Source organism: Mesoplodon densirostris, chromosome 12, assembly GCF_025265405.1.
Source record: "Mesoplodon densirostris isolate mMesDen1 chromosome 12, mMesDen1 primary haplotype, whole genome shotgun sequence".
In the NCBI taxonomy this organism is placed as follows: Eukaryota; Metazoa; Chordata; class Mammalia; order Artiodactyla; family Ziphiidae; genus Mesoplodon; species Mesoplodon densirostris.
The window spans coordinates 8,175,563-8,196,775 of NC_082672.1; the positions used below are offsets into that span (position 1 = coordinate 8,175,563).

General features: G+C 55.8%; 1 protein-coding gene across 1 annotated transcript in view; it reads right to left on the minus strand.

The window, feature by feature from the left end:
* Positions 1-2,465: 2,465 nt before the first annotated feature.
* Positions 2,466-21,213, minus strand: part of IGF2R (insulin like growth factor 2 receptor) — a 110,186-nt gene continuing 91,438 nt past the window's right edge. Inside the window, exons 36-48 of the mRNA XM_060115321.1 lie at positions 20,473-20,622; positions 18,154-18,315; positions 16,826-17,033; positions 16,344-16,490; positions 15,373-15,607; positions 14,545-14,681; positions 12,240-12,354; positions 11,366-11,512; positions 10,607-10,794; positions 6,677-6,863; positions 6,048-6,200; positions 5,006-5,075; positions 2,466-4,284 (exon numbers count right to left, since the gene is read on the minus strand). Coding sequence (XP_059971304.1) covers positions 3,886-4,284; positions 5,006-5,075; positions 6,048-6,200; positions 6,677-6,863; positions 10,607-10,794; positions 11,366-11,512; positions 12,240-12,354; positions 14,545-14,681; positions 15,373-15,607; positions 16,344-16,490; positions 16,826-17,033; positions 18,154-18,315; positions 20,473-20,622 — 2,298 coding nt within the window. The 3' untranslated portion in view covers positions 2,466-3,885. The remainder of the gene's footprint in view (positions 4,285-5,005; positions 5,076-6,047; positions 6,201-6,676; positions 6,864-10,606; positions 10,795-11,365; positions 11,513-12,239; positions 12,355-14,544; positions 14,682-15,372; positions 15,608-16,343; positions 16,491-16,825; positions 17,034-18,153; positions 18,316-20,472; positions 20,623-21,213) is intronic.

Sequence of the window (21,213 nt, forward strand, 5' to 3'; positions counted from 1 at the left end):
CCTGACACGAGTCCTTGGCTTGGGAAGCAGCCAGGGTGCGATCCTGCCCCCAACACAACCTGGGGAGGAAGCAGGACCCTCCCTGCCCCCGCCTCCCCGGCCAGGCCGACACCACCGCCCACTTTGCTCCGGGAAGACAGCGCCCTCTGGCTCTCCGTGGCCTGGGAGCTCTGTTTTCCTCTTGGACCGGAGACCAGGGAGGCCCTCCCCTGGCCCTGCATCCCTCCCCACCCCGTCTCCCAGCCCCTGGTCCAGGCACACATCGGGGTGGCCGGGTCCTCCTGGGCTCCGATTGCAGAGGGCAGAAGCGACCAAGGCCCGTGGGTAAGTGCCAGCCGGGAAAGGCCGGTGCCACCATCCTCACTGGCCTCTCGGGTGATGGGCCAGGGTCCTCACTGATCTGGATATTTACATGACCTTGTGAGAACCCTCGAGTTACCCACGTGTTAGAGACAAGAAACCAAGGCCCAGGAAGTCAGTCCCTTGTCCACTGTCATGCTGCTGGCTCTCGGCCAACTCAAGCAATCGAGTCACCGAAAGCCCCAGGGCCAGTGACCAGGGGCCAAGTTTCCAGGACTCTTGTGCTGCCACTCAACTTGCCCAAGGGCCAATGAAACACAGATTTCACACAAATATGCTTCTTTTGTTCCAGGACAGTTCACCCCGGGCCTTGGGACCTCCTGAGGCCTCAGAGGTAAGAAGAGAGGCTGGGCTCCCCTCCGGGAAAACAGAGAAGGAAGAGGCGTTAGGGGCAAGCCCAGATCTGCAGGTGAAAACCCGGCCACCAGGGCTCCCGAGATTCAGGTGACCCTCACACAGTGGCGTGACTTCACCACGAGCGGGCTGACTTTCCAGAAGGGCTGTGGGAGGACGGGCCTGCCTGCCACCCTGCGATCCCGGTCCCCAGAGCTCCCGCCCCTGCCGCCACTGGGCGTCCTCCTCCCGGGCTGTGCTGCAGTGGGGCGGGGACGGGTGGGCCGCGTCCAGGCTTTGTGCAGTGGGCCACCCCGGGTCCCCGTCCTTCCAGGAGGCACAGCACGCTCAGCTTCCCTTGAGAGACGCCGGCCCCATGTCAGCCACGTTCATTTGGGGAAATAAGAAGTCGTGTCGCGACATCAGAGTCGCGGGGATTCTCCAAAGCTGGTGAAGGGGGTTTTGTCAATCTAAGCTGGCCAGTACCTTCTGCTCCAGAGGCACACCGTCCCCTTGTGACCTGATCCCCTGGAAGGGAGCTAAGACCTCCATGCCCACTTCTTGAACTGGTACAGAGGGACCAAAGAATTCCTTCTGAATGCCCGGGTGGCAGTTGGCCTCCCTAAAGGAATCGTCGGGTGATCAGCCTATGTCAGAGGTTGGTGGAGAAATGAATTCAGCTGCATTTAGAATGTTCTTAGCGGAAGTCGCGTTTCCACTCCCCCGTGGATTTCCTGGGCCCAGGGTTTGCCTACACCGTCCTGACCCTCCACTTATCCCCATTCCTCCGCCATTCAATGGACAGTCTCAAAAAAGCAGGGGGGCTTAAAAAATTTGGTTAAAAGGAAACTAACTAGAATCTTAAAAGATTCTAATTCCTATTTGCTATCAGGAAGCGTTTTCCTAAACTACCTATGACCACAGCTGGCACGGGCTGTTAGTCTGTTTGCAGGGGCTCAAGAGCCTGAGCAAAAGCTTCACGCGCATGGTCACTTCCCCATCCCTCTGCGGCCGGCACAAGCTGGGCACCAGGGCAGGTGGCCCGAGGTGCAGACAGAGAACTTCCCCACCATCAAGTTTACCAACAGGGCCAGCGAGCACCTGCAAGTGCCCCTCCGGACAGAGAGGGCCTCCTGCGTCTTAGCAGGAAGGGAGTGGCTTGGAGAATATTCCCCTGGACACAGTGTCCGAGGACCAGCAACTCTGGGGTCACAATGTAAACCTTTATAAGACCCCAGAGTGTCCGTCTCAGGAGAGACATTGTAAAATCCTTAAAAATAAAAAAGTCACCCCAATTGGAAATGATCAGAAACTGAGGAGGGAAGGATGCTAACTCCGAAGTCTAGTCTGACATTGTAGTAACTCCGTTTGGTCTGCTTTCACATTAATATCTAAGAAGTTCTCATCACTAGTCAGTAATTTCAGATGGAAACCAAATTTGTGCAAGAGAACCCCTCCTGCCCCCATGTTAGCTTGGGCTGCGCACCAGGATGCTTTCTGGTAGTATGGGATCTGCACGCACGGTGGTTGTTTTGGTAACAATACCCTTTCTCGGAAGGAGGAAGAATCAGGTGTGGATGAAGCTGACAGAAGCCCCAGGGGCCTCGGGTGAGCACCTACACGCAGGGAGACTCCAGAGGGAAAGCTGATGTGCTGCTCGTGAAGGGTCGGCTGCCATCCGGACATGTACCAGGAGGCACAGAGAGGGCGCTGGGCTTGGCAACTAACCAGGCAGCTTTTCACTCTCGTGGGGAAAAAGCAGGAACACCCGGTTAATAATTTATCTTTTATTCAAATTGTTGAATACTTCATATTACAGTAAATTTGATTGAAAAAAAATGAGGAAAGAAATCAATTTTTAAAAATACACTCATGTTGAAATCAAATAAGCCAGCCAAACGGAGTACAAACCAAGGAACCCTGTAGGTTGGTTTGCTTTCCAGGATATGAATACCACTGAGTCTATATACAGTTCTATAATGCAAGAAAAGTCATTCATTAAACACTTCAAGAAAGGAGCCAACAGCCGGGAAGGACAGTGGTCTCGCCCTCCCGTCCTGCAGACTGAGAGGCCGGCCTTGGCCGCCCCCCTCCCCACCCCACCCCGAGCAGGAATCCAGGTGCAACGCTAGGAGCGAGAATCTGGCCCACTGGCTTTCATGCAATTTCCGTGAGTCACGCACTGTGCAAATTAAGGCTTCTTATAGGTCGAATGGTTGATAAACACTTTCTTAAAAAAAAAAAAAAAAGCACAGTAAAGGTGGTATCATGTGAACCTGAAGAGGTGAGACCTACACCCCCAAGTCCGGAAAAAAGTCTGACATCTCAACTCCATTCTCTCTCTCTCTCACACACACACACACACACGCACGCACACACACACGCACGCACAAATCAATCTTTGGGTGGGTTGTCTGACTTCACCAGCTGGCGAAAGAAATACTGATAACTGTGCTCTGTGCACCTAGGATTGAAGACGTCATGCAAAAAGCTGCAGCCGTTACTGACCAGAGGCAGACAGCAGGCAGACCCCCTCCAGAGCCCAGGCACTAGGGACCCACACGCGTGTGTGTGCGCACGCACGTGCCCTTACGAGACAGAAGCAAAAGGGAAAAGAGACAGAACGGCAGAGTCTAACTTAGAGGACGTGTCGTGGAGCAGTTCAAAGCCTCGTATGAAACCACCCGAGCACCCCGACAGCCTCCCTGCTAAGGGATGGACAGATAGATTACCCCCTGCCGGCAGGAAAGAACGGTTGTTGTTGTTGTTGTTTTCCTTTTTCGCAAACCTGAGTAATTGTCAAAGTCAATAAATAGGAGGAGAGAATTAAATGCTAAAATATAATGATCAAATACCCTACAGGGCCTAAAGCAGCAAGGGTTTTCTGCAAATGCAGCCCTCTGTTCCGAGACGCGTCTGGCCCGGGCGTGCTAGGAAGCGCCCGGCGGCCACGTTCTATGCGAGGACTTGGGACTAAACACGGGGCCCCGGCGCCGCCCTCCGGCAGCTGGAGCGATGCCCCATCCCGCTGACCACAGAGAGCGGCACCCACCTCCTCACCCTCTCCCCCATCACCAAAACTTTTCCCTTTTGAAACAGTTTTTGTTAAAGGCAAAAATGACAGAAGCATCACGGAGTCCAAGTCTTATTTGGTTGGAGGTGCCGGCGGGGTCGCCGAGCGCACCCCGCGGTCTAGATGTGCAGGAGGTCCTCGTCGCTGTCGTCGTGGAAGGAGCTCACGGGCTTCTGCGCGGCCCGCGGCCTCCCCCTCCTGGCCTGCTCCCCACTCATCAGCCCCACCCGGTCGTCTGCTCGCTCCCGAAGTGCCTTCCTCGGCGGGGGCCGCAGTGGGTGCACGCCTTCAGCCCCGGTCCCTCTGCCCAGGTGCACTTTCACCTCCGGGATGGTCAGCACCTCATCCTCGCTGTCTTGGTCGTCCCCGTGCAGGGAGGTGAGGGCTTCGGCTTTCACGGACTTGGTAGTGATGTGGCCATTCTCCTGCCCCTCCTTCCCGGGCCTCGGCGACGGCAGCTGGATCTCTTCCATCAGCCACTCAGTTTCGTTCTCGTCCGCCTCTTCCTCCTTGTTCACCTGCCGGGACACAGCAGAGACCGTGGGTCCGCCTGAGACCTCGTCGGCCTCCTCTGCCCCCCTCCCTCCATGACCCACCCAGAGTCGGGGCCCTCTTCCCAGCCCACCGCAGCCATCACGGTCCCGTGTTCCCCCTCAGGGAGAAGCGGACGGCTGGCGACTGCCGGCTCCTGCTGAGACCCAACCAAGGCAGACTGTGTCAGGAGGCAGGAAGGCGGGCAGCAACAAGGCGACAGTGCTGGGGGACGGGGCCCTGTGCTCCAGGTGCCCTCGGGCAGCAGGGAGAGGGGCCGTGCGGGGGCCGCGCGGATGAGTGTCGTTGAGGGGAGCCTTTCAGAAAGCAGCTGGCAGTACGCTCAAGAGCCACGAGTGCATCCAGGCACCCTGGCCTAAGTTTCTAGACATTTATCCTAAGGAAGTCATCCAAATGCCAGAGGCACAGAAACTTTCATTACCATCTTTTTTTGTAGAATAGCCAAAAAAGTAGAAGTAAGCTAAATACTAAACACTGTAAGAAATTAGCTGCAACCACAATGAGAAAAACTTGAAGGAAAAAGAACAAGTGTGTTCGGGTTAAGAGCAGAGGGACATTTTCCCTTTGTCCATTTCAAACTTCCCGCGATGACAGTTTCCTTGTAGTCACTGACCAACATCATGACAACAGTTCGAGCGCGTGCGTGCGTGCGTGTTGAGTCACCCAAAGACCTCAGCAGGGAATTACCTTTGAGTATTTGTAGGACACGTTTGCGCTTCTTCGACAGCAGCTGGTGAGCTTGCTCATCACCGTCTCGCTGGAAGGAGACCCAAGTTACTCCAGGCTGCAGCCGCGCCCCCCTCCGGCTCCCGAGGGCCCGCTACCGGGAGGCCGCACCCCCAAGAGCGCGCGCTCCCTCAACCCACGACAGCCGGGCTGTAAACCAGTTCAGCAGGAAGAACGCTTTACAGCCAGACGGACGCGGCTCCAAATCCTGCTCCCCGTTGTCACGGTGTAAGAAAGGCCAGAGTGAGTGGCCCAGCATTTGTCCTTCTGCTTTTCCACGTCAATATGATGACCCACACCTTCCCGCCACCCCGGGGCTGCGCTGAGATTACTGGGCCAACGGACGAACGCAGGGCTGCCCACACCCAGACCTCCTACCCCAGGGCTGCGTCCCACTGACAGCCTCCCAGGGTCGGGATGGCTGCGGTCAGCACTCCCCGACCCTCTCTCGTTTGTCTCTGGCTCCTCGGGCAGGTGAGAGAGGCAACAGGGAGCCCCAGAGCCGGACCACCCCTGCACTCTGGACAGGGCTGAGTACACACAGAGCCCTGGGCCCCACGCATGTGTGACATGAAATCTGCTGGACGGTCATGCTGCCTGTGAGTGACAAGACCTTTCACCAGCAAAGGGGAGCCGATGGAGGAGGTGGTACACCGGTACCTGACAAATGCCCCCCTGTGAAGGGCAGACTAGTCAGCTGATCAGAAGGAAGTCAGCTCGGGACCGGTGTTTCAACTCTCTGTCCCTCTGTGGACACGTGCAGAGAGCCACATCCTGGGAACAGGTGGGCCAGGCCAAGGCCCGCAGAGCGTCTGCCACGTGACCTGACGGGGTCCACAGCCCTCATCAGACGGGACACATCATCACAAGGACGCAGACGTTTACAAAACACAGCTTTGGGGACCGCTTCCACACTTTGGCTGCTGATGGGCTCAAAAGAAGGAGCCCAGATACCGACTCTGAACCACCGGCCTGTCCCCCCGGCCCACTCCCCTCTGCTTACCGTCGCTCCTTCTTATGGAGCAGCAGGGCGAGCAGGCAGCCAGTGAGCGCCACCAGCAGCAGGCTGAGGACGGCCCCGACGGCCTGGCTCCGCTCTGACAGCCCCTGGTGTTCCTGCGCGTCGTCCCCGGCATTCTCACCGTCGAAGCCCACCCTGCGGGGAGGCCACAACACTCAGCCACCGCCACCGCCGGTGCCTGGCAAGGCCCAGCTCAGGCGGTGGCCCTGCCTTTGCTGCCCCGCACAGTGAGACGAGATCCACCAGAGGTGGAGGACAACAGCGGACAAACCCCTCTGATGGTGACACTAAGGCAGGAGGACTAGGAAAGGCAATCCTCCAGCACACGACCCTTCATCACTAAGAGAACGAGAAAAGCCAAGCTCTGGGCAACACGCCTCCCCCAGGCCTCTCTGATCCCTCTGCAGGGCCCCGAGAGCACAGAGGCACTTCTGGAGCAAAGACTCAGGGACACGCTGGCCGCCCTCATCTCCCGGGAACACGGCTCTCTTCTCTGGGAAGAAACAGTGGTCACAGCCCAGGAGATAGCTTCTCCCTCAACAACTCACCTTGGGACACAGCCTCAATGCTCCTGGAGTTAAGGGAACACCGTGGGGCAGGACCCCACTTACCCCAGAGGACACACGGCAGAGGTGTACCAGGAGAAGAGGTACTGGCAGTCGGCAGTCTCGTGGCTAAACTCGGGGATCCCGTCCTTCACCAAGGGGTCACAGTGGAAGAAGATGGTGGAGGAGACAGATTTCGTCTTGTCTTTTCCACACTTGGAGGAAGAGGCAAACACCACATCCAGATCGCCATCTGTCAACAAGGCAGGCGCACACACAAGCACAGCACCATTACCACTGGTGTTTCAGTAGTGGGCCAAGTTTACCTTTTCATAGCCTGTAAGAAGTTTGCAGAGACTTAAAATCAGACGCAAGGGTCCTTCATCAAATGTCCCAGATGAGCTCTCACAGACTGCTCAACACACATTATGGGGCCCCTGCCCTAAGTCAGAATGTGGGAAAGACTTGAACCTTGCCCAAAAAGAGGTATGGCCTTTGTCCTCGGCTAGCAATATGGAGGGGGGCGCTGTCTACACGGTATCAGTCCACCTGGAGAGAGAGGTTGACCAACCAATCAACCAATCAGCCAGCCAGCCAGCCAGCCAGTCAACCAACCCACCAGTCAACCAACGAATCAGTTAACCTACCAACCAGCCAGTCAGCCAACCCACCAGTCATCCAATGAATCAGTTAACCAACCCACCAGCCAGTCAACCAACCCACCAGTCAACCAACAAATCAGTTAACCAACCCGCCAGCCAGTCAGTCAACCCACCAGTCAACCAACGAATCAGTTAACCAACCCACCAGGCAGTCAGTCAACCAAGCAATCAGCCAACCAACCAACCAGCCATGTAACCTACCAACCGAGTGATCAATCAGTCAAGCCTACGCAATGAAGCCCCAATAAAACCTCTGGACACTGAGGGATGGGTGGGCTTCCCTGGTCAGTTCCTGAGCTCTTGTGTGTGCACTGTCACATTTATGCTGGGAACATAACACGTCCTGATTCCACAGGGAGAAGACAACAGAAGCGTCTGGCTCCCTCCCAGACCGCACCCTACACACTTCTCCCACCGGCTGGTTTTACTCTGTGTCCTTTCATTGTAATAAACTGTACGCACAACTAAAACAGCTCTCGGTTCTGAGCATCCATCTAGGGAATTATCAAATCCGAGGCAGAGATGGAGCCCTCTGAACTTGCAGCTGGTGTCAGAAGTGAGAGGAGCTTGTGTGGACTCTGCCTAGTGTGGACACCTTGGTGGCTGGAGACTCAGAGCCCTCACGAGCGGCCACCACTGGAGCACCAGGGAGTGCAGCGTGTGCAGCGACACGCCTGGAGGGCAGCCGAGACCCGGCCCCGCGGGCTGGGCTCGGGCACGCCCCGCACGTCCTCACTCGTAACTGGCTGAGCCATCCCCCGAGTGGGCTGTCGCCCAGGCTGGAACGAGGGCTCACACTGGTGAGCCGGCGAGGGGCCGAGGTGGCAGCCCTGGATCTCAGCCGGAGACGGGCTCTGCCGCTTCCCGCTCTTGCCCACTCGCATGCGTGCAGACTCGCGAAGGGCGTTAAACTGCATTCTTCCTGGAATGTGGACCAAGGCTTCAAGGTAAACCTACTTCCTAGTGCTGGTGAATGAAGGCAGTGAAGACGTCTGAAAAGGATTTCGTTAACCAAGAATAAGTAAACGCGCGCACACAAGTGTGCGTGTACATATGCACACCCTGAAGCTGGGGGGCCGCAGGAGGCCAACTAGACTAGACGCAGGCCTTATGGATGCAAAGGTTCTCACTCTAGTGGCTGGGACCCTGACCTGGGCTGTGGCATGGAGCCTGACCACTGCTGCAGGCACACCTGCAGCAGCGCCCCTGGGCGTGAGAAGGAGGGAGCAGGGAGCTGGGACAGGCAGGAGGAGGAGGATGGGGTGGGCGGAGGCAGTCCAGCGGAAAGGCCTGTGCATGGGCGGCATGGGGCCTGCAGGGGCTCGTGAGTAACCTGATGGCTGGGTCTGGGTGCGTTTGCAGAACCAGCCGCTAACAAAACGGGAGTCTGTCAAAATCTTCCAGGCTGTGTTCAAAAGAGCTTGGACTTTCCTTCTCTGCTGAGCAGTGGCCTTGGAGGTGTTTAAAGCAGCCCTTCAGTCAGTCAACAAACATTTACCAAGCACTACAGGGCCAGGCCCTGAGGACAGCACCTCAAGAGAGGGCCCAACCAGCCACTGCACGACTCCAGTATCTGACCCAGAATCACCGGAAGAGAACAGGGGACCAGTGGGCTGACCCCATGACAGGGAATCATGGAAGCGAGCCAGACTGACCTGGCAGGTCTCTGCCCGGCCCCCGGTAGCCGCTGTCAAGTGCAGTGACCAGCTCGGTACCTGAGGATGTAAACGCCCTCTTCTAGGCTGCACCTACTCAGGGAGCAGCTGCTCCCCCCTCCTCACCAGGAATCTCTCTCTCAGCAGCCCTTTGAGGTCAAAGTCAGCTGGTTTTGTAAACACATTTAATTGTTTAAAAAGCAAGTTCATTCACCTGGTTCAAAAATCAAATCATAGGGCTTCCCTGGTGGCGCAGTGGTTGAGAATCTGCCTGCTACTGCAGGGGACACAGGTTCGAGCCCTGGTCTGGGAAGATCCCACATGCCGCAGAGCAACTGGGCCCGTGAGCCACAACTACTGAGCCTGTGCATCTGGAGCATGTGCTCCACAACAAGAGAGGCCGCGATAGTGAGAGGCCCGCACACCGCGATGAAGAGTGGCCCCCGCTCACCGCAACTAGAGAAAGCCCTCACACAGAAACGAAGACCCAACATAGCCATAAATAAATAAATAAATAAATTTAAAAAAAATCAAAGCATGAAATGGTATATAGTGAAAGACTAGCTGTTTAAAACAAAAGCACATGAGGCTGCCTCCTGGAAATATTCTTTCAAGGTCAAGAAGGAATTAGGAAAGAAATAAGTGAGGGCAATTAAGAGGTACAAACTTCCAGGTGCAAAATAAATGAGTCACGGGTATGAAGTGTAGAGTGTGGGGAATATAGTCAATAATCATGTAATATCTTTGTGTGGTGACACATGGTAACCAGACTTTTCGTGGTGATCATTTTGAAATAGCGTTGTAGGTCAACTGTACTTCGAAAACAAACAAACTCACAGAAAAAAAAAGATTAGATTTGTGGTTACCAGGGGAGGAGGCTGGGGGGAGAGGGAACTGGATGAAGGTGGTCAAAAGGTACAAACTTCTAATTATAAATTAATAACAGGGATATCATATGCCATATGCTACACATAATTAACCCTGCTGTACGTTATATTTGAAAGTCATTAGGGGCGTGAATCCTAAGAGTTCTCATCACAAGAAAAAAAAATTTTTTTTTCTTTTTCTTTAATTTTGTATCCATATGAGATGACAGGTGTTCACTAAACTTGCTGCGGTCATCATTTCATTATGTATGTAAGTCAGATCATTATGCTGTGCCCCTTAAACTTATACACTGCTGTATGTCAATTATATTTCAATACGACCGGAAGGGAACAAAGGAAAAGCTCCGTCAGCGCAGCGGAAGGCCCTCCCCTCCACACCCACCCGAATACCTGGGTCAGGTCTCTCTTTTCTTCTCATCCTTCTGACAAACACGAAACCTCTTACTTAGCCTTCTACAGTAACATCTGAGGTCTCAAAATAAAGATGTCTTGTGACAAAAACCAAACCAAAGGAAATTCCGGACGTGGCCACGCACGCCCACCTCACCACCTCTGGTTTAGACCACGTTTTGCTTGTTTGTTTAGGAAGTAAATCTTCCCTACGGTGAACCGCTCGGGTCTGACACACGCTGCTCAGTCCGCTATGACAAGCGTGTATCAAGACACAGGATCGGACCCAGGGCTTTTGTGCTAAAACTGATCTGACGTTTCAACCACAGGGCATTTGTTCATGAAAATATGTTACAGTTCCTCCAAGGAAGTTAAACGTGGCACCTGGATGGAGAGAGTTACCTTGAACGTAGTATTTGGTTTTGTCCGAAGTCCCGACTTTCCTACTGAAGTGCTGGTCGTTGGGCTTCACCTGACAGATGTTGGCCCCGGAGCACGCGGGGTTCGTGGAGCTGGTGATGGAGGACAGCTGGATCTCGTACAGGTACTTGTCCCCATTCGTTCTCATGTCCCCAGAGGCGCTGAATCGCCTAAAGAGACAGAGAAGGTCGGGTGACTCCAACGGTCCTTCAGGAGAGCCCTTGTCACCTGGACCCAAAGCCCAGGGTACGGGGCAGGGCTGCAGGATACCGCCGAGGGCACCACCTGCCGTCTCTCCGTCCGACTGCCCACCCCTCCGCGCTCTGAGCTTGACTGCGCTGTTCTCAGGTGCTGTGCCCCGCACCACGCCTGCTTCCCCCTGCCCAGGCACAGCCCCGGACCCCGAGACCCACCCAGAGACACCGCTGAGCAACTGACTTTTAAATTCACAAACTAATAAGCCCAGAAGTTCCTCATCAAAACTTGTTTCAGAAGGTTCCAGCTCCAACCCCTGGGCGAGGGAGGAGGGGCGACTTTATTTTTACGCTCAAGAGAACTCAGCATCTTTGGTGTTACACTCAGTAGCTGAGTAGTGCTTGCCCTCTGTTTGAGCGAAATATGACGACTACCTGGAAACAGTAACTAAAACCCACAAACACTTGGGCTTCTTTATCTCTCAGCCCTCGGCCGGGGAGAGATCTGAATACGTGGCAGCGCCCAGAAGGAAAATGCTCCACTGACTTGAAATAAATGTCCCCGAGGCTGAAGCTCCTGCCGTTGGCCGGGTTGGTGATGGTCCCGTTGACCATCTGCACCTCCTGCGGCTTCACTGCGCAGGCTGCGCGCGAGTCCCAGCTGAAGTGGTAGGCACAGCTGTCCACGTCAAACCTGCAGGCGGCACACAGACCACGGTCACGGCCACCCTCCCAAACCAGAGGACGCCGCCGGGCCAGGAGGGCGACTTACAATCAGGAAGATGCCCATCCAGCATAACTGCCATGTGAAAAAGCAGGCAAGCGCTTACATGTATTCTTAAAATTTAGAAACTGTGCAACGTCTAGAAGCTGGAAAGATTTGCTCCTAGATTTTTGAATATTTGCTTTACAAGCACCTCAGACTCTCCACCTGATTGAATCCTTTGACAACGCCTGGGTCTCCCCTTTCCCAAGCCCAGCTTCTGGAAGGAATCAGTCGGTTCACAAACACAGAAGCTCACACGCTCCCTCTGCTGGCCAAACGGTCCCCCCCAGCCCCAGACACGGAGCTGCCCAGAGATTTCCAGGATAATCCAAGAGCAAGCATCCCAGGTGCCACCGTGCCGGCCACGGGTCCCAGACAGGCTGCTTGAACAGCTGGCCGTGGGTGGCACCAATCAATGCCCTTTTGGTTACACTGTGACATTCAAAGCCGGAAGCCGGTGAAATCCTGCTTTTACACCTGTCGCAGCCCCCATCCAGGGACCCCTCCCCGTGAGGGGCAACCCCAGCTCCACCAGGCCACGGGTCTCAGCAGCCGGTGCCCCTTGCCGCCCCCAAGGGGAAACCATGGGGAGGAATTCCGGTGGGGTCCTGGCACACCCTGTGCACAGCTCCCCTGGGGGACGCCATCCCCTCACCTTGTGAACGAAGGCCGGCCCACTGTCTTCGCACAGGTCAGCTCGATGACAGCGGATGCCGTCTTATTGTCACCACACCGATGGCCTTTTGAATAAGTCACGATGACTCTGTCATCTGAAACACAAACGACTCAACTGATGCTATTTCTAGGGCATCGCAGGAGCCCCCGTATCAGAAGTGAAACCTGTATCACGAACAAACAAACGCCTGTGCCTCTGGAGACTCATTACGCGGGTCATCAGCACCGCCAAGCCTGGTGACCGTGCCCAGCCCGTGTCGCTGCCCACACGGCAAGAGGAGAACGGGGTTCAGACCCCAGCCGACCCCCGCTCACCGTCTCCTCACCTGTGTGGCCGGGAGACCCCCGCAGCGTGCGATCCGGGGCCGAGTGGGGAGTGCCCAGGTGTAGCGGGCAGCCGGGGCCCCCGCCGTGCGCAACTTCTGTGCCATTTTAGGCGCTTCCCCACCCTGAGCCTCCTGGGCAGGACAGGGCAGGCGCCAGACGTCCACCCTCCAGCGTGACACTCCACACACACAACGGCTCTGGTTTCCTCAGGCCCCCTGGCTCCACGTGGAGCTCTTTCTGCTTCTGAAGATGACGTGGTCAAAGAACCAGGGGAAGCCCAGCCTGCAGGGGCCGCGATAAGAAGGCTGCGCTTCCAGGGGCACGTCTCACAGGGGCCAGCAACCCCGACCGGCAGCCGAGAGCTGTCCTGGGGGTGCCCGAGGCCAGCCTGGCTCAGCGCACAGACGGTGGCTCTCAGTCCTCCGGCCTGACCCTCTCACACCCGACCCACGTCCTTCGAGGCAGGGGACGTGGAGGGGACGGCACCTGCTGCCCAGGTGTTCTCCGGGGCATGGCCAAGGCACGGGGACCCCTCGACAGGAGGTGAGGCCCACTCTCCCGGACCCACCGAGGCTCAAGGCTGCTCTGGGTGAGTTTGTTTTAAATATTGGGCTTTGGTGAAAATTTTGTAAGAAAGGGTTTCACAGCTTTCAAGAAAAATTCTTAAACTTCTGGAACGTGGAACCAACAGGTATAGGTCTTAATGAAGTGCCCCCAGTCCCATACTAGATGGACAACACACTCAACCTTCCACACCTCCAGTTACCCAACCTGTGAAATGGACTCTAACACCTACCTGGGCCACTGAGGACTACACGTGTACACACACATAAATCACACACATACACACACGTATAAAGCCTGCTTGCCGGGGACTGTTAATGCCTGGGACAAGAGTCCATCTCTTCACCCCACAAGGTCACACCCCCTAAATGCTCGTGGGGGTCACGGTGACTGGCCTTAGATGGTCGTCCTGTTGGGGCCTAAGGGTAAGACCCCGCCTGGTGTGTCAGGGAACAGGTTTTACTAGCTCATCTTTTCCCGAGGCTTCCATGTTCTCGTTTTTCTCACCTGGCTGTGGGAAACCGAGGGAGGGACGGGTCGAATATCCACACGTGAGGACGAGACAGCAAGGACAGACCCACCCGCAGCCCCTGTGCCCTTCGTGGCGGCTACGACCAAGATCTCCAACGGAGGGCGAGCCGTGGGCCAGGAGGTCTGGCCACTCCTGCCGGGGTGGGGGGTGACCCGCCCCACTTCCAACCTGCAGAGTCGGGGTTTTTCTCAAGGGTGACAGTGGTTCCCCAGAATTCCCCTTCTCCCTGTCAACAGCTGGAGTGGACACAGGCTCCCCGTGTTCTAATCAGGACAGCTCGGGGACCCCCTCCAGCCAGACAGGCCCCGCGAACGTTGTTTCTTCCTCGTCCTCCCAACGCACCTGTTCCTAAACTAAGAAAAAACCCTGCCTTTTCTTTTTACATGATGAAAGAATCTTTCAACAACCAACTGCAAGATGAATTTTCTATGAAAACTATTGAGACGAGCTTCATTTTGCGTTTCCGAATGAAAACATTACGAAAATGTACCCTGAATCGTCTTTACCAGGTTCTCATGTCATGGTTCGGCTTCCCCGGGTGAACACCTGCATGTATACACGGAGGCTGGAGCCGGGACTCGGAGGAACCCTGAACGTTCTCCCCTCTTCCTGAGGACACATACCTTCCCAAGGTCGCCCACACTCTAGACACACAGACTAGGGCCTGCCATCTCAGAGGACACAGAGCAGTACTTATTCTGATGCTCCGGGAGGCGCCAAGTGTCTGAGAAACAGTCACTGAGAATAACACCTGGAGGCTTCAACCAAAGCCCGTGCTGACCCTCTGGTCACAGGAAGACACCTCCACCTTCCCGAATCTGACAGGACACCTGTGACCAGGCGACAAGGGCCCAGGCCTTACCTATGACGTCCAGCTTCTGCGTGTGAACGAGCCCCAGGACCTGCACGTCGCCGGAGGGGCTCTTTTTGCAAACGCTGGCTCGTTCAGAGCAGTCCAGGGGCCCTTTGTATATTTTCTGACACAGATTGATGTAGTACCTGTAAAACGACACAGAGAGAGGCAAGGTCAGTGTCTGTCCTGCACACTCGGGGGCAGCTCCTTCCATTCCTTTCAGAAAAGGTAATCGTCCTGATAGCCAAGGATTTCACAGCACCTCTGGACGCAGCACTGAAACAGGTCTCTGGGTAAAGAAAGGCCAAAGAGTGGCTGGACGCTGAAGAAGCGAGTGTGCCAACCAGGCACACGGGGGGAGCCCCGAGACTCGGGTGGTCTAGAGTCAGGACAAGCAGTGGCTCCAACCCCGGCGAGTCGTTCCCTCGCTTACGGCTACTTAGGCCCTCCAGGTCCACGCTCCCCACTGCCGTGTGGACGGAAGGATCCCGGAGCACCTGGGGGAAGGCTCTATGCAGGGAGCAGTCAGCCCAGCTAACCCACCGCGGGCCAGCACGGCCTAGGGACTTCGGGCAGCAGAGCTGGGACGGTTCACGCGCCCCGGCACACGCAGCCACGGACGGCTGACCCTCACAAACACAAACCAAACCGAGACCAGTTCCACCAGGCCCACAGCTGACCAGCGGCGGCTTCTCTGGGTTCTGAAGGTTTCTGTCACCTCTGCTTCCAAACCACCCGCCGTGCGTCAGAGGAATGAGGCCATCCCGCCTTCAGAGTCTGAGCTAAAGCACCAAGCACCCAGCCCGCCAGCACGTGGCCGAGGTGGGGGTTACTCACGAGGTCCCGTCGTGGACAAAGAGCCAGGAGCCGGTGAGGGAGGACAGCAGCCGCAGGTCGTAGGTCTTGTGCTTCTGGATGAACTTGCACTCCATCTTCTTCGGGGGGCAGGTGACTTTGGTTTTCCACTCAAACGTCACCTCGCAGCCACGGATTTCACTGAAGACCTGTGGCCGCCCCACGTCGGCATCCTCGTCGCACTTGAAGATAATCGCGGACGTCCGGTGGCTGTTGGCTGGGACAGCACACGGGACCAGTCAGACCCAGCCTGTCCCTCGCTCGTCCTGAGGCTCCTCCCCGCCTCCGCTGCGCTGGCCCTTAGGGACCCTGTCCATCCCTGGCCGCTCCCCACGCAGCCCCGGCCAGGTCTTGTTGTGCTCCATTCATGTATCTCAACCCTAGATAGACCAAGTTCCCTCGGGGCACAGTATCTCCTTCTGCACTTATCAAGCTCACAATAATAGCGCAGTGCCTTGCAGACAGGTATTCAGTGTTTGATTAATGTGTGAATGACAATGAAAAATGAAAACAGTAACAATAAGATACCTGTAATTCATTACCTAAAAACGTGTCATCTGACAGACCAGGAGAAAGGTCCTGCCCTAACAAGCCTCCAAACAAAAGCTACAGTACTCCCTGGTAAACTTAACGTTTCTAACTCCTTAATTTGTATCATTTTGCTCCCTGATGACTTACAAACGCTAAACAACTTCTCGTGCATAAGCTGACTACCTCGAACCTGCCCCTCACCTGGCCCCGCCACGGTGTACGTTCACGGTTACGCAACACACCCCACGGAACAATTAAAGACGACTTTTCTTTATGGAAAAGAGCCCTGGCTAGAAGATTATATGCAACAGAATCACTGCCGTTTACTTGGACGTCCAGAAAGACCTGAGCACGAAGCAGGCCTCCAGCGGGTACAAGGCTACCTCACGGGCCTGGCTGGGACCTGGCGCTCTCCCACTTACAGTGTCTGCAAAAGCCCCACTCATGGTCTCTGTCGTAGTCTGCGGTGGTCGCACACCAGAGCCTGGCCCTGCCCTCCAGAACACACTCCTCATAGCTCTTCCCGTTGAACACGAACGGGAACACACACGGGTCACCTTCCTCAGTTTCTGGAAAGAGAAGAAGTCTGCGTGACCCTGATTATCAGCACCACGTTGGCTGTGCCTTACCAGGCGCCGTCACCTCAAACAAGGATTCCCCATAGAAATGGTAATGGTCACCCTCCGCCAACGTGGGGACTGCCAGGCCTCCCGGCCACAACGTGACAAGCAGTTCGAGGGCCCGAGAGCTCACACCCAGGGCTGTTAGGATGGGTCATCCCATGGTCCGAGCCAAGGTCCCGGTGCTCGCAGCATCTACAGCATCATTCCTCAGTTCTCTCCTGCTACCAGGTCTAGTTTCATGTTTCCTGGGAACGTAAAATTCACCCCCTGTGAAGATTTACCTGGAGGACAGTTATCTCCGTTGGCGTAACTTAAAATGACAGCTTCGTCCTGGTGTCTGTAATCCAGTCTCATCGACGCCAGCCTCCCGAAAGACACCCCCTTGCTCCCAGAGAGCAGACAGACGCTTCCGTCCTTGCAGCCTCCTTGGTCCAGGCCCGCAGCCGCGGTGCACACCCCGACGCTGTAGGTGCGTGAGTCTCGGGTCACCTGGAGAGACATCACCCCGCAGCCGTGAGGGGTCTCCAGGTGCAGGGGGCCGGCGCTGCGGGAAGCAGGCGCGTGCGGGCAAGCGGCGGCTGGGTCCGCGGGCTGTGCCTGGGCGCCTTGGCGCTCACCTCCTCCTCTGGGGCCCTGACCCCCTCCAGAGGGCGACGCCCTGTCCACTCTCTGGGCGCCTTCCGCACCGAGGCCCTGCCCTCCGGTGGCAGCCCTGCTGGCCGTGCTCCTGCGGGCCCGTGGGGGGCGGCAGCTGCGAGACCCCAGGCGGCTCGCCCCCGTTCCCGAAGCCCGCGTCTCCTGCCTGTAACCTGGGAGCGCCGAGGACTCAGAGCTGAGCGCAGAACGGCCGCAGCCTGACCGAAGGGGCCTCCCTTGCCGCCCAGCCTCTGCAGGCCGCACCTGCTGCGCACCCGTCAGGAGGGCCTGCACCCAGGCACGGTCTCTGTTACAGCAGCCAGGCCGCTGGCACCTGGGCACACAACTCGGAGCTCACCGCTCACCAGCTGCGATCCCCTGGGAGGCAGGGGATCTCGCGGGCTCGGTCCACGGCCGTACGACTCAGCAACACCTATGTCACACGGACGTAGGCCACGGCCCCAGCCACGTAACGAACAGTCCACAGTGCTCAGGCCGGGGCCGGACCAGCCCCCTACATACCCAAACGTGTTCGAGTTGGGGGGCCCACAGCTCCCTCCCCCCGGCACCTCTGTGGTCACACCGGAGACGGAGGGGGGTCCACGTGGCCTCTGCCGGCCCCGCCCCTTACGGGCACGTGGTCACACACGTGTCCACGTGCGGTCACACACGAGCAGCCACCTGCTCTCCATCTGCGACATGAAGAGCCCCCCTGCCCCCTCACCGGGCCGCGGAACCCTCCAGAACAAAGAACCGCTCCGACCGCGAGGCTCGTCTCAGGTGTGAGCCGCGACTGGCTTGCACACCGTCCGAGCCCCGCCCGGGACGGAGTAAGGCCGCCCCCGGCCACGCACTGCCTCGCGGCCACACGTCCTCCAATGATCGCACGTGCCACGCTGCGAGATGCAAGCGAGCATCAGAAAGAACCCAGGCGGTGGCCCCGAGATGGCGGGCGCCGGGGGAGCAGCGCTACCTTGAAGGTGCTCTTGGAGAGGCTGGACAGGTTGAAGCTGTAGTGCAGCTGCTCGTCCGTCAGGGAGCAGCCCTCTGCCTTCACCTCGTCAGGACACACCAGCGGGGTCTCCCACTCGAACACAAAGTCGCAGTCGCTGGTCCTCAGCAGCTTCGGAGTCCCCTGTTTTAAGGAAGGGCTCGGGCTTGAACCCACGCGGGTAAACAAGCACAGCGTCCTCCCTGTTCCCCCGCAAGTGCCAGAGACACCTGACCGGGGGCTGCGGGCTCCTGCACCGCTTCCAGACCGCCAGCGGCACGGGGCGACCCACGGTGGGCCCTCTCCAAGAGGAGGGAGCCATCGTCGTTGCCAGCGGCAAGGAAGCAGCGCTGCCCTCCAAGCACTGCGAGGCAGGCCTGCCCACGCCCCAGCTCCTCGCTGCCCCGAGGCCGTGGCCCTGCACCTAGAGAGGGACAGCATCTCAATGCTCCACGCTCCCAGCTCAAAGGCAGAAAGGGAGGGATCTTTAAACGTCATGACAGAGAAGTGTGTGAAACCAAGACCCTCCCACTGCAAAGGACGGACGCAGGTGATTCTGTATGCATCTCTGATCCACCATCTCGGGAAACTGAGGATGTTTACAGTCAGGTAGAGAAGTGACCAGGCAAGACATTCCACAGGCCGAGCATCGTAGATAAATATAAATCAAGGTGCTTTCTCCCTCCCTCATTCAGCAACAGCCACAAAAACAGATGAGGAATTTCATTTTTAGCTGTAGCTGAGAATCTGTTTTTCTATAAATGTAAGTGAATAAAATATCTCCACTAAAGATAAAAAACACAGGGAAATAAAATCTCCTCGAAAATCTTTCCAAATTTGACTGCACATGCAGCGTGAGATACCGTTTCTGAAACCCCAAATTACTGATCACCCTTAGCGCACCGCTGCTCCGAGACCAGCGCAAGTCCAGGGGTGCCTGCGGACGTGTGTCCCGACGCCCCCACTTGCAGAGACAAGGGAGCCGATGATCACGGCTTCCCTCGCCTTGATCACTCAGGATTATCCTCACACCCAACAGTCTCTGAACAGGGAAAGGTCTGTCTGGGAGCTTTGGGGCTCTATATGCAGAGGCCCCAGAAAGCAATGGTTTGTTTCTCCCCCTTCTCTCAATGACTGTTCTGTCTGTCTGTCCCTCCTTGGCAGGCTGCTGCCAGGCCACTGTCCAGTCACCCATCTGGGGCAGCCACAGCCCCCTCTCCCTCACAAACCTGCTACAGGCCAAGGAATCAGAATCACCTGACTGAGATTTCATGTTACAGAACCATGACCTTTACTTGCACTCCTTCAGCCACAAGAGCCTTAGAATTCATCACCTTCAGGGTTTTCAGAGGCAGTTCAGGATATGCGTTTGTCTTCACACACACACACACACACACACACACACACACACACACACACACACACACACGGTCCTGTAATCAAGTACATTAACACTTCTACATATTCACATTAGTTGTGACAAATACAGACCATAAGTAGCCCCAGTCCAGTCACGTCAAAGGATTTTAAGTTTTTGGAGTTTTAGAGATTTCAGAAGCACAGGTAAGGGGCTGAAAGCCAGGCTGCCTGGAGCAAAGAGCTCTCCACTGGAGCAGTGGGTGGACACCCAGCTGCCCCTGCAGAGTCATGTGACATCAAGTGGCCCTTCGGAGTCAGTGCAAAACAGGGGCCACAATCTACCAATTTATCTCCCATTCTCAGAGGGAGGTCGAGAGAAAACTAACGCAAAACTCTTTATAAAATAGCACTTTTTTTTTTATAATGGAAACCAGTTCTGTTTTTTAAATGCATGTAAAACAAAAATCAATAGCCTCCTTAAAAGTAGATGGTACAAATTTGTTGTAGCTGTTTTGATTCCAGAGGTCTTCTTTCGTTTGCTAACTTCCAAAATTTGGATTCTGTCCTGAGTGATTACAGCTGCCAAAACACCTGACTTCCGAATAAGATCACTAATGTTATCATTTCTAAAAAGAAAACCAAAGTTGACACTTTTGTATGTTGGTAGGCAAAGGTGAGGGCCACTTCTATGCTCAAGTGTTTCACATTTTTAAATTACAACAGGCCTCTGTGAGCAAAATCTGCCCTGGCAACTCAGGGTGGGCTTACTTATTGTTAAATTAATGGCTTTAAGTTATTCCATGCACCACTGGCATACCACATGACGCAAGGCAGGCGTTGTGAATACAGGCATCCTTGGTCCGAAACAGGCTTTATGGGTTTCCAGATCTGGTTCGTCGACCCACACCTTGGCTCCTACCTTGTAAACAGGTGCTCACTTACCATGCTCACACCCCTCTTACAATGAAAGGCGATCAGCGAGGTGTAGTTGAAATGCTTGTTCACCAGGCACGGAGTACTACTTTCAAAGTTCAAGTAAACCTCGTTAGCCATCGGATTGAGTATCGGAGGTCCTGTGACTCGGCCAATATCCTAAACGAAGAAAGAAGCAATGTTTCAGAAAAGTAATTTTTTACTCAAGTTAGTGGAGTAACGGCTAGCAGAGAACTGCAAAAATTACATGCCATCTGTTTCAAAGACGAGTAGCACCTAAAGACGCTGGGTTAACAGCAGCTTCACCTGACAAGTCCTGACAATGAGGCGCCACAAAGAAACCTAGTTTGCCCGTGGTTAGCAGTTTCGGTCCTACATTAATAACAATGGTTCTACTTCTACTCAGGGCCAATTTCTGACGATTCCAGGCAACAGGCATTTCTCCCCCAGTTACACCAGGGCGGCTGCACGGTCTCTGGCTCCGGCTCGTGGCTGCCCCAACAAAGCCCAGTCTCCTGCCCAGCACTGCGCTGGGACAGCTGCCTCCTCGGTGGTGCCCACAGCGTGGCCTCAGAGGGCACGGAGCACACGCGTACGCACTCCCCACCATCTTCCGCAGCTTCACACAGCCCCTGGCACACACTGGCCGCTCAGCAAGTGTTTTCGAGAAAATAAACATGCAAGTGAAAGGAAAGTGACCGGCCAGGAACGGTGTGTACGTACATGTGTGTGATGAGTGTGCGTGTGTGT